This window comes from Ascidiella aspersa, chromosome 2 (assembly GCF_963924565.1).
Source record: "Ascidiella aspersa chromosome 2, kaAscAspe10.2, whole genome shotgun sequence".
In the NCBI taxonomy this organism is placed as follows: domain Eukaryota; kingdom Metazoa; phylum Chordata; class Ascidiacea; order Phlebobranchia; family Ascidiidae; genus Ascidiella; species Ascidiella aspersa.
Window position 1 is genome coordinate 26,690,706 of NC_139448.1, and position 17,357 is coordinate 26,708,062.

General features: G+C 36.3%; 2 protein-coding genes across 3 annotated transcripts; one reads left to right on the top strand and one right to left on the bottom strand.

The window, feature by feature from the left end:
• LOC146164577 (kelch-like ECH-associated protein 1) lies at positions 1-8,205 on the top strand. The gene is made up of 11 exons (XM_083382323.1): positions 1-264; positions 907-1,091; positions 1,173-1,353; positions 1,513-1,633; positions 1,720-1,890; positions 2,152-2,316; positions 2,517-2,722; positions 3,200-3,340; positions 5,231-5,436; positions 6,631-6,807; positions 7,439-8,205. The coding sequence occupies exons 1-11, from the start codon at positions 173-175 to the stop codon at positions 7,579-7,581; spliced, it is 1,788 nt and encodes a 595-aa protein (XP_083238449.1). The 5' UTR covers positions 1-172; the 3' UTR covers positions 7,582-8,205.
• Positions 8,206-9,021: 816 nt separating this feature from the next.
• Positions 9,022-17,150, bottom strand: LOC146164578 (RNA-binding protein Raly-like). Of its 2 annotated transcripts, XM_083382336.1 has the most exons (8): positions 17,023-17,150; positions 16,042-16,173; positions 15,833-15,940; positions 12,494-12,566; positions 11,746-11,808; positions 10,484-10,688; positions 10,056-10,188; positions 9,022-9,697 (listed from the first exon to the last, which is right to left on the bottom strand). In XM_083382336.1, exons 1-8 carry the CDS (start codon positions 17,048-17,050, stop codon positions 9,594-9,596), a joined length of 846 nt encoding a protein of 281 aa, XP_083238462.1. In that variant the 5' UTR covers positions 17,051-17,150; the 3' UTR covers positions 9,022-9,593. The 2 variants fall into 2 exon arrangements, with proteins under 2 accessions (XP_083238462.1, XP_083238463.1); XM_083382337.1 differs by lacking the exon at positions 11,746-11,808.
• Positions 17,151-17,357: the final 207 nt, after the last annotated feature.

Consider the following 17,357-nt stretch of genomic DNA (forward strand, 5'->3'; position numbering starts at 1 on the left):
CTCAGAAAAAAGTGTGAATAAATGTATAGCCAAAATGCACAATTAGAAGTGCTACTTCCAATTGGCTATATGAGTTATGAAGAAAAAACTACTGGAACTTTATATCATCAAATGCAAGTGCAAATGTGTAATGGACTAATTTATACAATACAAGCTTCAACAATATTATAAGATGTCTTGCAAGTTGAAGAAACGATTTGGAGACAGTAGTAATGGCATGGGTAAATGCCCAGGCCGTGTCATTCCATCAATGAATGGAGACAGGTAAAACTTTTTAGAATAAATAATTAAAACTTGGGACACAATAAAGTATTGCAAAGACTACAGTTTACCTTTACTTTATATACATAGTTGGGCGCTGGTCTAGAATCCTACCACAGTTCTAAAATCAACGCACAAAATTTGAGTTAGGGTGCGGGTTAGCGTTCGGGTGTGGGTGAGTCAAGTATTATTATATTCTTTGTTTAATAATAATACTTGACCCACCTTAACCCAAACGCTAACCCGCACCCTAACCCAAATGGTGTTTCGTTGTGGTAGGATTCTAGACCAGCGCCCATAGTTGTTACAGAATGGAACATAAGTCTGTCTAATTACATCTCCAACTAAACCCTGTGTAGTAAAATGAACCATTTAATAATTTAGAAAAAAAATTAACAGAGAAACATGTAGGTATCCTTGAGTTTACAAGGAAACTTCTGCAGCATAAAATCCCTAGAAAAATTGGTCCTTGTATACCACAATTTCGCTCTGTAAAATTACATAAATTACAAGTAAATTTAACATTGCTCAAGTCACATATAGTGATAAGAGATGTCTGATACTTGGCATTTTACTCCTTGAGCAACACCAACATTTTAAAAAACTCTAGTTTTTGTTATTCAAATAATTTTTCTTTTGTTTCAGAATTGAGCGATTCGAACTAAAGGAGTACCCAACGGACACCCTTACCATTATCAATGAGTTACGCCAAAACTCACTGTTGTGTGATGTTACAATCAAGCTGGATTACAATGGACAGAAAAAGAAGTTCTCAGCTCACAAACTGGTGTTAGCCGCCTCTTCTCCCTATTTCAGAGCCATGTTTACAGGTTAATGTTTGTTCAAATCTTGTTTCTAAGTGGTCCTTCAACTTTATATTGAATCTATAAAAAATTGTGGTGGTTTTTTAGGCGGCTGTCGAGAACGCAACATGTCAGAAATTAACATGAAAGAAATCCATCCAGAGGTGTTTACAAAGTTGCTGGACTTTGCCTATACCTCAAGAATATTAATCAGCGAGCAATGTGTCCTGTACATTATGGTTGGGGCATGTATGCTTCAGATGACTCATGTCATTCAAATATGCTGCAAGTAAATATAAATGTTTCTTTTTTGTAATTATCATACATTTTCACTTTAAATATTTCAACTAGCATGCACATCTGACATTAATGGTATACAAAATATCTTGTTTTAAAACAGAAGCACCTCCTGAGCAATTTATTAAAAATATATTTTTGGTTTTAATAGGTTCCTTGAAAACCAACTTGATCCTTCTAATTGCCTTGGTTTGGCAACATTTGCAGATGATCTAGGATGCACAGATCTCAAGAAAAGAATAGAAAAATATATTTGTGTTCATTTTGGAGAGGTATTAATATATTATATCAAAATGTCACAATATATTACAATGTGTTAGTTTCAAACAACAAATTGCCTAAACTATTTTTTTATTAGGTGTCACAGAACGAGGAATTCAAGACCCTTTCTCCATGCCGACTGTCAAAAATAATTGCGTCTGATGAAATTCATGTTGATTGTGAATCTCAAGTGTACAACGCTGTTATGTGTTGGGTGCAATATGACAGGCAGTCACGCCAGCAGTATCTTAAAATGCTCTTGGAAGCGGTACTTGACAATATTTTAAGAAACTTTGTTTAAGCACTGCAATTCTGCTGTTTCTTGCAATAGCCTAACCTTTTAATGTTTGCTTCTAAATCTGTTAAAGCAAACTTTAAGACATACATTGAATACACACCCTTTTTACATAAAAGACTATAAAGCCCTACCCACCTTTTTTGTCTAGAAAGAACATTGGGTTTCTCTTATTGTTAAATGTTTTTCCAAGAGGTTTGTTTGTTATACCTTTGTTTCTCTATCTTTAACTAGGTGCGCTGTCACTCTTTGACGCCGGGATTTTTGGAAAAGCAGCTGCAAAACTGTCCCGTGGTCAACAAGGAGCCAAGGTGTAAAGAATACCTGGCGCATATATTTCGAGAGCTGACGCTACACAAACCGGTCAAACATAAGCCACGTGTTCCCGAGGCCGGACAGGTAAAACTTGTGTGTTTAAAAAAATACATTAAAACTACCGCACTCTTTCTTAAGTTATTCCTTATAGGCGCTATCATATCACAAACATTGCGAAACGACAAGCCTTGCCTTAGTTTGTTGATTGATTGCGCAACAGTGGAAACGCAGCCTTGCTGACTCTTCGTGACTTGTCCGCAGTTGTCTTACAATTTTATGCGCAGGTGATTTATGTTGCTGGCGGTTATCTCCGGCATTCCTTATCCTTCATGGAATGCTTTCATCCCGAGGAGAACGTCTGGTTACGATTGAGGGACCTGCCAATGCCAAGGTCAGGTATCGCCTCCTGTGTAGTGCACGGCCTGTTCTATGCAATCGGCGGCAGAAACAATGCACCAGAAGGCAACTACGACTCCGCCGCGTGTGATTGGTAAGATTTATCGGCAAATTTAGCAAGTATAATAACCTACTTAGTATATTAAATTCTGTGGTAATTGTGTTGACGTTTTTTGTGGGTTATTTTGTCCGGTTTAATGTTATAAAATGTTGGATAATAAGTCAAAATATAAATTGCGTCGTATTTTTATGGAAGAAAAAATAAAATAACGTATTTTTTTATAATTGATATAATTATAAATTTTTAACCCGGTTGGAACAGCGATAGATTCGAAAACTAAATGCAAGTTGTTTTTTACATTGTTCATGTTGTATTTTTTTTTTTTAATATTTTGAGGGCTAGGGGCCTGTGACTTTAGGGTTCTTGGGGCTAGCAATTTGCTAAAAAAAACCTTGGTTTGGGCTTATCATTGCCCCTACTCAATCGAGTTTAGTGACTAATCGAGTTTAGTCTGGGCTAAATATCGCATTACGATGACCGAGATCTCTAAACTCGAACAAATTTTATCAGGTACAATCCAATGTCCGACCAATGGAACCAAAGGTCCTCGATGAACGTACCCCGCAACCGGGTCGGGGTCGGGGTCATCGACAACATGGTTTACGCGGTCGGCGGATCTCAGGGAACCACAAATCACAGCAGCATGGAAAGGTGAGTGTCCTCATCATACCTACGACGGTCATTATCACGCCAAATGTAAATGTTTTATTTATAAATGCGTTGGCGTGGTGCCGAATCGCTGAGGTTTCGATTTGTCCGGGCTTGCAAAGAAAACACGACCGCCCTCCGAATCTACCTGTCGCCGTTTGTTTCGTCGGTAAACGCGCGCATTTGTGGATGGCAAACAAAAGCAGCGCTTCGGTTCTGTATCAGTCTTACCTAAAATACAGCAATGTCATTGCGGACGTGGGCGTAGAAAGGGCGTCATCGCAAACCGGGGCCCAGCAAATGGCTTCTTGCGCAAATAGGTTGGCGCACGTCGGCACACAGAGCCTCACGTTCGGCAGGAACCCGCTGGCGCTTTGCTGGTTAACAATTGGATTTCGATGAGCACAAAAATGCCAATGACTTGCACTTTTTGTCGAGACGCTCCGCATAATCGCTGCTAAATGCCTTGTCGTGCAAGGTGCGACGCAGAAACAGCGTTGTCATTTAAAAATTGTACATTTACTCGAAAATGGTTAATGCGAGCAAAAGTATTAAGTCTCGCAAAAAAACGACCAAAAACATGCAAATTTCAATTTAAAACCGTGACATCTACTTAAACTAATTAAAACCGTTTTTTGACATGTTTATTGAATCATTGTGGACGTTTTAAATGTTTAAATATTTCTGGTTATGTAGAGACTAATCATACAAAATCGTGAGCCAGTCACGGAAATCGTGTCAATTTTTACCAAGTCACTATGCGCCATTTTCTGAAGACCATTTTACATATAGCTGTTTTACGCAATTCATTCGTTTATAAAAAACGTTTCAAAAAAAACTGATCTCCTAACTTGCCTCTTTTCCCATTTTTTTACAAGTTTTGTCACGTCGTAAAATGTATCCCTTGTGTCTGAAACAAAACAGACAAATTCATGTTTGGCAGAGACGCAAAAAGCTAATTAGACTTTTCGAGGTTTAGTATTGTGTTATTTTTTAAACACATTTGTCGGCCAAAGAGAAAACAATAATCAGACGTGCATCGCACAACTCAGCATAATTGTTTTTGTACTTGGTTTATTGCTTGTCTTAAGTTTCATACGCTAATAATGTGGGACTGTATAAACAATTCTAGCCTCCCTGTCTGTTCTATATCCCCCCACCCCAAACCCATTAAAATTAATCTCGCCAGTTCGGTGTACCAGCGTCTACAAGAATAGCACGCACTTTAGACATTGGCGAGGCGCAGACACAGACAAGGTTAGTTCGATCCGTTGCCATCGGCACTTGTACAAAGCGATCTGGAAACACAGTCTCTTCATCAGTCATTTCAAACCACGGCGGGGTCTGACATAGAACCGTAGTTTCCATGGCCGCTTTGCTTTCCTAGATAGACGGAAATGGAAAGCAAACAGGGATAACGTATAGGATTTTTGACAGCCTAGTTATTTGCGAAAACGTCAAGCGCTCTTTTTTCAACGCATAAGGGTAACCGCTCATAAAAATAAGACCGTGGTTTCCGACCTATGGGAATTCTAAACAACGTAATTCTACACATCATATCGAATGTTGAATTGCGCTGATAAAAATTGGAAATCAGCGAGGAAAAAAACTGTTTCGTACAGAATATTGCCATTTTTTTTTATTTAACTCCACCCGTCAACCGCCACCATTTTTAGCCAGGCTTGGTTTAAGGATCTCGATCGGTTACAAAAGTTCGCAACTATATCATCTATGATACCTTTTGAAAAAACACCGACCTTCGCTATCGTTTTTCGAAGCAACCCACCAGGGTTTGTGTTTTGTTCGCTTGAGAATAAAAGTCAACAGCATCTTGCGTATTTTTGAGATCCCATCGAATCCCCGGGAATAATCGCCCTCTCGTTTATCGCCCAGGTACGACCCGGACCGCGACACATGGACGATGGTTTGCGGCATGAAGACAAAGCGAATCGGCGTCGGGTGCGCAGTCGTTAACCGAATGCTGTACGCAGTGGGAGGCTACGACGGCAAGCATCGCCTGTCTTCGGTCGAGCGCTACCACCCGGAAAACGACGAGTGGTGCTTTGTCAAGTCGATGTTGACCGCCCGCAGCGGCGCAGGTGCGTTTGGGATTTAAATAGGTGAAAAAATTCAAATCGAAAAATAGTGGTTTGGTGCTAAAGCGATTTTTTTGCGAATTTGCTGTTTTTCTGCTGTCGTGGAAACGTTTGAAATGGAGGGTTTTGGCACTCAATGAAAAGTTTTCCAAGTTGCTGTGTTTTGTTACGTGTTTCATGCGGCCGGGTCAGCCATTTTTTAGCGCCCTGAAAATTGTCGCACTGCACGTTTACGAGCGAAAAACGTCACTTTATTTCCCAGTGTGTCGTTAAAAACATTGCTTTATTCCGTTTAATTAACCCGATTGACTGCAATCTTCACAAACTGTAATCAACATGAATATAAACTGGAAACGCACGATTTCATCTTGTAAATTCCGACCACGTGCCACCGGAAGCCTTTATTTATTTGTAAGTTTGACGAAAAAAGCAAAATTAACAAGCGATTGTATATGTCAAATCATGACCGAAATGTCAAAACATGAAGTATTGCGTTCCGGGTAGAAAAGTAGGATTTATTCATCTTCCTAATTTTCTCGTTAGGTTTTCTATTTTAACGTTCTTGGCAATCGTCGAAAATAGGTACTGTCGTTACTAAAATCGGACTTAACTGCGGGTTTATTGGGATTTTTGCTGCACCAGGATAGGTCGCGTTTAAGTCGGGTTGTCTAGTTCAGTGTCCACCTAAGTAGGGTCTGTGAATAAACAGTAAAAAAAATAGGTTAACGGAAAGAAGAAAAAGAAGGCATCTTGTGTACTATATATGTTTGTCGTTATCGTCGGCCAGTAGGACTCCAAAAGGTCTTGATCACAGAATGCACATTGTGTTTTGTGTATATGTAATGTTTCAGTATATATGAGTTCTTTTGATGTTGTCATTTTACTTTTGGACAGTCAGTATATCCTCTTGAAAGCTTACTCGTTAATTCAACAATCTTCGTTGGTTGCCGCTTGCCGTATATGACCAGTCTTAATTTTAGAAATTGTGAACAATTCGTCGTTAAACAGTAACGCCTGGTTTACTCGTTAGAAAAAAACTAGGCTGCAGTGAGGTTCGAACTTCATTTCGTTGCACTAATAATACGTAACCTGTATTCGTGGGTCAAAAAGCAGCTTCAGAAGGGCTGGATCACAGTTGTTAACACCCATGTGTGGTGTTCATCTTTCATAGTTAATTATCCAAATATTTTTTGACAGGCGTGGTGGCGCACGGCAACTTTATTTTCGCGGTGGGCGGCTACGACGGTTCCGAGCAGCTCAACTCGGTGGAGCGGTATAACGTGCTGGAGGACACTTGGCAGTATGTCGCTCACATGAAGCACAGAAGGTCCGCACTCGCCGTCACCGTGCACAACAACAAGATATTCGCTATGGGTGAGCTGAGTAGCGGACCTTGCGCAACTTACACGTGTTACAAATCCCCTTTTCCTTTGGAATAGTAGATGTTAATTAAAATAAAACCAGAAAAAGAACTGTGGTATCTTTTAAGAAGAATCATTTCCGATTGGATTTATATCATTTTACCTAACTGTGGGTAGGTTCGTCTGGCATATATTTTTTATACTATGCCTGGTAGCAACAGCATATTTACGAACTGTGGGTATTAGTGTACTGCATTTTGTTTTTCAAAGATCCTTCGTTTATTTAAGAGCAAGAGTTTAAAGTCAATAAATACAAAATAACTTTCTCGCTACAAAGTAGCAAGTAAAATAGAAAATAATAATGGACTATAAAATTTACAAATAGGTATAGCGACCCGTCTGAATAATATTTAATAAATCTCTTCTAATCACGCCTCTCTTTTGGGTTGGCCTTGTGCCGTGGGTTGAGCCCTTCCAGATTTAACACGTGCCTCCCATCCGATTTAGAACCATTGTTTGAGGCCATTACTTTTTCAAGGGGCCTCTTTTGCTGGCACCCTGGTCGTTTATTTATCTTACAAGGTTGGGTCTTGTCACACGACATATTAACGTTTTTTGTAATGCGACTAATTGCTCTTCCGAAGGTGGATACGACGGGCACGACTTCCTCTCCAGCGTAGAGTATTACGATTTGAGCCGCAACGAATGGAAAGAGGTCACCAACATGTCGGGCGGGCGATCGGGCAGCGGCGCGGCGGTCGGCTACCAACCTTGCCTGCGAAGATAACAGCACGCCTCTCCACGTCACTGGTGACGTAACACGCTCGTCGATAGGTGGCGTGGCAGACAGGCTGTTGTTTTGTCCAATCGGACGCTCGAAATGCCGGCCAGTCCATTCGAGAAAACATGCTGCTTTCTTCGGTTTTTATCTTTCAGCACTTGCCATTTCCTTGATGGCGCCCCGTTGCGCCTTTGCACTTAAACACTGGAGAGCCTTCGCGGGTAAGAGCCGCGCTTTTTCGAGGATTTTTTTTGTTCACTTCTTCTTACTTAGTTCCGCAACGACAGTGTTACAAGATGTGTTACGCCGCCTTTCTGTCAGATAAAATACTTCCACGTGCCGGTCTTCTGGCCTTGTGGTATCGACTTTTCAAAATGAATTTTAACTAACTAATTGATTGCTCTACTTGGCGACTAAGTACACTGTGAAAGCATGTTAACTGTAAAAACTTTTTTTTTTCGACGAAATGACGTTTATTGACAATTGTCGAAACAAATGTTTTCCGATTATTTTATCATCTGAATCTTACTTTGACAGCGCAAGGATATTTTACTCATGTAAGTTTTTGCAGTCAGGTATATCAAATATTTCACATGCTAGTTCAATTAATCATTACCGAAGATTTCAAGTTTAGTCTGGCAACCACACACGGCTTATCGAACCAAAGAAATGCAAAAAATGCACGTTGCTTCCTTGTTGTGTTTTGCTTGCCAACTTTGGTTTTTTCGTCGTGGCAAAGTGCAAGGTGTAGACGCGCGTTGTTGACAAAAGATAATTTCTACTTCGGCAAAAAGAACACCCAGGGAAATTCTGCCGCGTGCCGTGGTGCTCACCATTCGTCGTATGCCTATTTACTTGATGTACAGACAGTTCGCAGTTATTTTATTTGTACGCCATTTGCATATATTTAAAAGTTCATTGTGTTTTCGTTTGTCTGTTACAATTACCTTGTATCTTTGTTTCGTTTGTTATCTTTTATGACGAAAGTAGATGCGAGTGCCATAAATAATTGCTATTTTGTGTTATTTTTCTTGTTTCAAATCTTGTCAGTTCGCCCATAGGACATAAACTACGGTTTCTTTACATGTTATTTTTAAATGCAATCACTATTTCTCTGCATTGGATTGTTGCAGTAAAAACGTACATGCGTTTAATAAAATTCAAATGGGTGACAACAGAGTTTTTTTCTTTAAACCAACGGTTCCCAAACTGGGGCCGCGGACCAACTGGGGTTCGGACAGCAGAATTAGTTAGTTTTTCAACATTAGGCTTTAGCGAATGTTTCTAAACATTGGCCTAGGTTTTAAATATTATCTGTCATCATTTATCTTCAGCGAATCGTTCGCATTAGTTGAAAAATTGTTACATTAGAAAGAATCGTGATTGCACTGGTGTACTACAAGAAACATGGGTCAACTGACCCTTGAATTTTTACAGGCCCGCGAAATTTTAAAATAATTGCAACGGGTCAACCAGGCAACATTTTTCGAAAAGTTTTGGAACCTCTGCTTTAAACAAACATAGTTTTGTACTGTAGTCGCATAATTTCAAAAAAAAAATATTATAAACACATAGTTGTATGGGAATGTAACGCTTATACTACTACCAAGTTCCGGACCAGTGATGATTTAACCTCCTGGGATACCGGTCCTAAAAAAATAACGTACAAAAAACACTTAAAAAACATGTCATGTTGTCATGCAATTGTTCAAAATCGTTATAAACATTATATAATACATGAATAGAGGCTACGGACCAAACAATAACTTTCGGTGTTAGATTTGGATTCAACAATTCATATCCACTAACAGATTTGTGCCCTGGTTGATTTTTGTACAATCACCACATTAAAAATTAATTTTGCATTCAATGGCTTAAGAAACCATGTTCAGCGAAAATAAATATTGTGATGACAAGATTCCTGTTCGTTGTGAATATCGCACATCACTATCCTTGTTATTACACCAATGATTGATATAAAATGTTTTATCAGGCAGTGATAGACGTTTAATTCCAAGTCAGCCCGATTCTGCTTCTGCTTCTGTTTTTACTTCAGTGTTTGTTTCTGTTGCAGTGGTCTCTTCAGTTTGATCCTCAGTTTCCAGCAGTTCTATTTCTTCATCTAAAACAAAATGGTTTCTCGAATACAAACCAAGCATTTTCCAAGTAATAGGTTTTTACGAAACAATCTCTCGTTTTTGCGTGCTACCAGCAGTGGGGTTAAACGATATATTAGTTAATGAATAAAAAATAAATCAACATACTCCTTGCAATATACTTTAGACTTTCTTGTCCGAGTCAAAATCAGTCATTTATAAGTTCTAGTCAAGTCTAAAGTATATTGCTACCATTTGAAGTCATTGTCTTCATTAACGTGTAAGGGCGAGGAGATATCTTCATATTTTACATATTCAGTGTGCCATTAGATATTCCTTGTTTCTAATTTTTTGAAACTTTAACAAAAAAATCAATTAGCTTACCTTCAGCTTTCTCGTCTGGTAGTCTATCTATAAGTGCTTGCAATTTTTGTGCAAGTTCTAATAATTCGGATTTGAATGTCTGGTCAGGTAGCTTTATGGTGGTTGGTATACTTATTGCAGGAACAGCGGAATTCTGCAAAATAAATAACTAAATAAAAGTTTCTATATAAAACAATGGCATTGTTGGAAGTCATTCTCATACTGTGACACAAGAGCCCATTGCCAATATAGGTAAAAAATAAAACAAATACATGTAAGGTTTCACTTGATATGGCAACAATATTGTGTAACTTCCGAAAGTTACCTTTACCGATTCTGTTGCTATTAAGAAGTGTGTCCTGTGCTCTTAGTGTCACTAAAACTCTGATAAAAAACATACAGCAAAGTACACATGACTAAAAAATAAACTTTATTTTTAAAAAGCTAACGTTTTGTGCTGTAACTTGAGCAGGTGTGACAGTTTTCCGCAACATTGGCTTTTTGACGGCAGTCTTCGCAACCCTTCCAGCCTGTATCTTTTTTGGGGGTAACATTGCTCCACGCCCCCGGCCGCGTCCAGCACCCCTTCCACGAGCAGCTCCACCTCTTCCACGCTGACCATACAAGTTGTTACCAAATTGCAAAGCGGTGCTTCTGCAAGAAAAGTTATTGCTTTACTATGAATTCTTCTTAACCATTCTTAAAAAATGGCCACTGGATGGTCTTGTGCAGTGGTTCCCAAACTTTTTTGGCTCGCGGCACACTTTTAACAGAACAACAATAGAGTCATTTTGCAATTGCCCTAACAAACTATATGTAAATGTCTCACAATGATTAATTTGTAATGGGTAGTGCGTATTCAAGTATAAAATGCTTGAGCGTATGCCTATTGGTAATACAAATACTTTATTTTCCGAAATTACAAAAAGTTTTGCGACACACTTGGCAATCTCTCGAGGCACATTAGTGTCCCGCGGGCACACAGTTTGGGAATCACTGGCCTTGTGTGACATAAAAAAAACATCTTCGACAAAAAAATGTGTAACCAGTTAAACTAACACCATCTTTAAGGTCTGTGTTACGAATTAACCAAAAGTTTTTTTATTCATATAAAAAATGCAACAGATATTTTTTTTTTGTTCAAGAAAACCCACTTACACTGTACAGTAAGAAGTAAGCTGCAAAAAACATATTGGTATTCATCTATTGCAGTACATGAATTAAAAATAGCCTTTCACAACTTTTGAAGTATGCTGTAGCACCATGTCACCAATTCAAATTATTATCATTATAACCATAGAAAAAACTTTGTGTCATGTGAATATTTTTGTTTGGCTTGTCATAAAGTTTTAAGTGAATGATTGGGTATAAATTTTTGTTGGGTTTTAAAAATACGAACAAAAATAACTTTGAAGTCAAAGTTGGTTAGGATATGTCAAACATCCTTTTAGTGGGTAATTCATTATTATTGCCTTGAAACTTATGTATTTGTATATTTAGAAAAAATGACGACAGAAGAAAAATATATTAATTTAGTATGTCGCCCTTACAAGATGGCATCACAAAAAATAAATGGTTGAATCTGTTTTAAAAATGGAGTAACAACATACTCAAAATGGACAAAAAGTAAAACCTAGCCACAAAAATGTAATACAAAAAGAGAATAAAAGCTAAAAAATATTGCTCAATAGCAATTGTACCAAGCACTCGCCTTGTTCTCGGTTGATTAACTCTTCCGTTTTGCACCTCTTTACCTCCAAATGATGGCCCAGAACTAAAAATTTTTGACATTCAACAACACACACACACAAAAGTATAAAATCCTTGAAAAATTTGTGTGATCATTGATGAACAAAAATGTACATTTTTGTAAAGATTTAAAAAGTTGATACATACCAATATTCTAACAAATATTAAAAAAAGTATGTTTCACCCCTTTTGAAAGTTTCTTTAGTAATTTTGTACTCATCTTTGAAATCAATGAATTTAGTACCTGTGGTATGGTTGTTGCATTTACTAGCACAAAATTTGTATCAATATATTTGTATTGTTTTATTATATTTTCGTTCCAGGGTAAAACATACAGGACATAAAAATACTGGATATACTCAAAAGTAAAAATTCAAAAATCTAAAACCATAACATGTGAATTGTAATAAAAATATTTATATTGATACTCTTGGCAAAAGAATCTTGGAATTGTTTAACAAAAAAATATTCTCAGTTGAGCTGCTGACACACAGCATAGCTTACATACTTTGAAGGGGTGTTTTCTTTTCAAACCAAAACATTTGAACATTTGAACATGAAAAAAGGGAAAAAAATCAAGAATAAAAAATACAGCAATATCATAAAAGGGGATATCAAATTCACTTTTAAACATCTTGAACAAGCTTTAGAAGGTTTAAAAAAATATGATATATATGACTTCAGGGGGCCAAATCTGTAAAAAAACTTACAAAGTTTGGCCAACTCCTTGATTTAAACCTTGAGGTTTCTGATTTGGTTTTGGTTCAGCTGCAATATTTATGTCTGTAAATGCAAAAAATTGAAACAATCTATAAAAAGGTTGCCATTAAAACAAGATTATAAACAACCTTCTGAATTTTATTTTTTGGAAAACAGGGCCTCTTATGCATTTGCTATTTTGTTTTTAGTAGAAAAGTAAAAAGCATGTTAGTCTGGTCCAATTGCAGCTCTTGAATTTATCTTTGTTGGTTTAATTTTAAACTGTACGGTAGTGCCTAATGGCGAGGTTCAGGAAGGCATTTTATCGGTGAGCTGACCACATTTTACTGGGTTATTCTTATTTTGGTTTATGGTAAAAAATAAAAACATTTTTAGATGTTGAAAATCAATAAAGAGATATTTGAAACATATAAAATGCTACTTTTATTGGGGCTTTGTTATTCCTGCTATGTCTAATTAAAACCTCCAATCATTATGCTCCAAAATTTATATGATCAATTGTTATTTTAGATGTCGTTAGCAGCATGAATGTTGTAAAAAATATATTTGGTGTTATCACTGATATTTTGCTCCAAGTCCTGCGCATACTAAAAGTACAGATAGTGTTACAGATGTATGCGCCTGGTATCAATTGAATTTCTTTGTGAGCAATCCTTGTGTAACCAACAAAAATTCTCAGCAAAGCGGCCGGGGAAACAAAAATGGAATGGCACTACGGACTACCGTATAGTAAATAATAAAATAAATAAAGGAGTTGCCAAACTATGGATTGCCAACATGCATATAAGGTTTTTCTAGGTTGATGTTAGTAGAGAACTTTGTATTTTAACTCTTAACTATATTTGCTTCGCGTGGTATTTCTATACTAGTTTAGTACATGGAAGAGTATATAAAATTCTATAAAAAGAGTTGCAAAAACAGTTTTGTGTTTACATAGCTTGTGTGCTAAATAGTTTGCCCAACCTCTGTGCCATACATTAAAATTATGTAAAATGGTTTTATGTTGCAATGAATATACCATATTTCAAATCACCTCCACCCTTGCAAGACAAATGTCAACCACAATTCCTGGTCAGTAACAGCAGAATAGTCTAGCAAAGCTAGCAATTTAAGTCAAACATTACTAAAATATCTTGAAAGATATACTTATATTTCACCATATATCTTAATTAGAGGGAATGATTCATATATCTTTTTTTTAATGTTTTAATAGTCTCTGACCTGAATTGCTAGTTGTGTTAAACAATTCTAATGAAATGGCTGTATTCTGAGCATAGCATAACTGGCATTAACACCACCTTTACCCAAAACAATATATATATATATAATGTACCACATTTATGGCACCACTATAATATACAAACTACAAAAAATTAAAATTTAGCTAATTTATGATGGTATGTACACCAAAAAATGTTAGATTTTCTCTCTGAAAAGAATCACTTTGCAGTTGAACTGTAGAGAGGATAAAAACTAAAAATTGAAAGTAAAAAATATAATTAGTATAAAATAAATTTGAAATTTAATTAAAAACAAATTCATTTTTACAAAATACGACCCAGAAAATCATAAATAACCCTTGAAAAACTAAAAAAAAATATCTATTTTGGTGGAAAACTGAGTTGCGATATCATTAAAAAACCTGAACCAAAAAATTTCTATCTTACAAAAAGGTTCACTTGTCTACCTAAAGCAAATATCAAATGTTATTAGAAGGACAAATGGTAAACAAACCAAAAGTTTCGGTTTCAATTATTGTTTTATTTTAAGTTTAGGTGTTTTAATTTTCTGGAAATAATGAATTTCTTCAAAAGAAACACATTGTTTACTTTACCAGGATCTAAAGGTGTTAGTACTTAGGTAATAACACGAGCATCAGTTTCCCATTACGTGGATATTCTGTTTTTACAGCACTAGTAGAAACATTTTATCTCATGGAAACAGTTATTGTAACATGAAACATTAGTTTTTATTGGACATGGTTAAAATCGAATTGAAATTACTTGCCAGTACGGCGACCATCTACCAATTAGCACTTGCCTGGACAAAATAAAACTTGCCAAAACTGTTATCAGGAAATATTTGCATATAAATTATATTTAACTGTTTTTGAGCAATGATTTAATCTGCCTTTCTATTTTTGTAAGTTTTCAAAGTTTTTGTATGACTGGCCTTGATTGTTAATTTGACTGTTGAATGCGCAGGAATTTGTACATGCAATGCGCTAGTTTAACTCGTTTATGTAGTTATTCAGGACTATATCGTTAGCAATTTAGGCAATTAACATGTAGTGCAAATCAACAAGTTTGAGTCCAGATCTTTCCATGAGAACTTTCCAACTACTAAACAGTTTACTCAACATTTGTTTGCTTATAGGACATTCAACAGTCAGGTCAGTGGGTGTCAATCCACACCTACTCAGAATGAATTGCACTTGCAATTGTCAAGCAGGTTAGTTGAAAATCTCAACACAGTATAGTTATGAATTGTATTTAAAATATAACCAACTGAAACAGGGGCGTATCCAGAAATTGAAACATCAGCACCGTTGTTTAACTCAACGTTTTCAGAGAAAAAAAAGCGAAAACCGCTTGATTTATATTATTAAACCGAACCCCCAACTCCCCTGGATACGCCACTAAACTCAAACAAGGGTGCTAAGAATGATGTGCATGGCCTATCTACACTCACATGTAAAGTTCTGAATCTTGTAAATATAATAAATTAATGAAAACGATTTAAAAATACTCATCTATTTGAGTTAGTTTGGTAACACTCAAACATATTATATGCAAATGATGATAACATCATCAGAATTAAAAAAAAATTTTAACTTTTAACAGCCATTTTTTGTTTTAATAGCCATTTTTTGGTTAAAAATAAAATCTGTAATCCTGCAATCAAGATAAAAAATGCAATTGAAAAATATGTATACATAATAATATAGTTGATACTCTGTCAGATTTACCAAAATTGCTTTATCCAATAAAAATGGTGATACTTATTTTAACTACTTGGTTTGACTTGTCTTTTTATATTTTACATGCAAATACAACTTTTCAGTTGGACAATCAACACTGAACGCTGTACAAATTTTAGCGGTAACTTCATTACAGTTGCACTATTTTAAACTGCTTAAACATCTTGACTGCACTTAAAGCTTTTGATCTAGACTAAATATACTCTGACAAGTGTGGAAGATAATAAACACTATTGCATTTAGACACTATGAAAGAGTTTTTTTTTTACATCAATAGTTCTGTGACTACATAAGAAACTTTGGGATAGTGATAACCAGGGGAGCCAGAACATAAAAATAAAAAAATTACCAATTTGTTGTCCTGCAATAATACTTCCATTTTCTCCATCCACCGCATTTCTAGCTGAAGCAGGGTTGTTATACTGGATAAAAGCATATCCACGATGAACCGAAATAGCTAAAATTAAAATATATCGTTAAACTTAGTTTTATATCACAACAATGTATTACTTGTTATTGGCATTGTATTTGTATTAAAGTAAAAATATGCTATGCTACCTGTGATGTATCCATATTTAGCAAATTGCATTCGAAGTTCATCTCTGGTTACTTGTAGAGTGTTTAAATTTCCAACAAAGACTCTCATATAAGCCGTTATCGGATTGCTGGTTTGAGAGGAAATTTGAACACCTAAAACAAAGTTAATCATAAAAACAGAAAATGATCAACACTAGGGATGTTCAAAGTAGAATATCAAATCCTTGGATTCGAATCCAGATGGGATTCAAATCCAATTCTGCCGTTTATTTCGGGTAAATGGAACCGATATAATTTAATGTTTTACCGCCGATTGTTGCGCCTAATTGTACAAACACGTGTGGTAAGTTGGCCTGTCGCTGCGACGACCAATTTATAGTGCTTGCTTTAAATATAACCTGGTAGTGCAGTGTCAGCGTTTTTTCGGGCGACCAATTACCGTGTCTCGCAATAACCTTCGTCTAATAATTAAGTGTCATTCAAGCATTATTGGGCGAGCGACTAACGTGTAATGTCTGGCGTGGAGTTCGCAATTGCCCAAAATGCGTTTCGTTGCAAAAGTAACATTACGTTGTAAAACGTGCTGGCCGTCTACAAAATGCGCTATAGGGTTACTTAAGGTCAACTTTAGGCTAATATTCAGCGAGGTTATGAATGTTGTTAAGAATGTTAAACATATGGGAGATTTTTTCATTATAATGTACACATGTTAGCAAATTGTTTGGGCGATTTATTGCTGTGATTGTGGGCCCTGTGGGGTAGATGAAGATTAATCCCTTCCCCAAACAAAACCAAGGTTAGATAATTTAATAAAAATATACTAGGATTCGCTATTCTGGATTCGTTATTCTAGATTTGAAACCTATTATTCTAGAATACCTTGGGATTCTACTTTGAACATCCCTAATCAACACCCTTGAATTGGTAGTTCCCACAAAAAAGTTTGGGTAATTATTTTACTGAAGACAACATAAATTAACAACATATATATTGAAAAGTCACCTGGGTTCCTGTTTGTGTTGTTAAACATCTTTGAAGTTTGGCGAACTCGGCGCAACAGGAATTAAGTAAATATAATTTAGATTGCCCACAATCTTATAACTACAAACCACAAACAGCTAGAACAAGCTGAACAAAATAACGGTGTAATTAAAAGTGAAGCTTGAAAGCCTTGGAACAAAAAACAGTAATTATGAGAAAATAAATAGTCGCTGGTCTAGAATTCTACAACACTTTCTTCTGGGGAATTATATTGCTAACAATATTTGGGTTACGACGACGCGATTTGTCGTTTTGGGTTTAAAAATCCAACTCGCAACCCAACCCAAATAATGTTA

Bases quoted from the DNA above. Each gene is read 5' to 3' on its own strand.
- LOC146164577 (XM_083382323.1), top strand. From the start codon at position 173: ATGTCTTGCAAGTTGAAGAAACGATTTGGAGACAGTAGTAATGGCATG. The intron at 3,341-5,230 runs GTGAGTGTCCTC...TTTATCGCCCAG, and splicing joins AATCACAGCAGCATGGAAAG to GTACGACCCGGACCGCGACA. The intron at 5,437-6,630 runs GTGCGTTTGGGA...ATTTTTTGACAG, and splicing joins GACCGCCCGCAGCGGCGCAG to GCGTGGTGGCGCACGGCAAC.
- LOC146164578 (XM_083382336.1), bottom strand. From the start codon at position 17,050: ATGTTTAACAACACAAACAGGAACCCAG. The intron at 12,567-15,832 runs GTAATTTTTTTA...TTGCATTTACAG, and splicing joins TATTGCAGGACAACAAATTG to ACATAAATATTGCAGCTGAA. The intron at 11,809-12,493 runs GTAAGTTTTTTT...AAAAATTTTTAG, and splicing joins CAAGGAGTTGGCCAAACTTT to TTCTGGGCCATCATTTGGAG.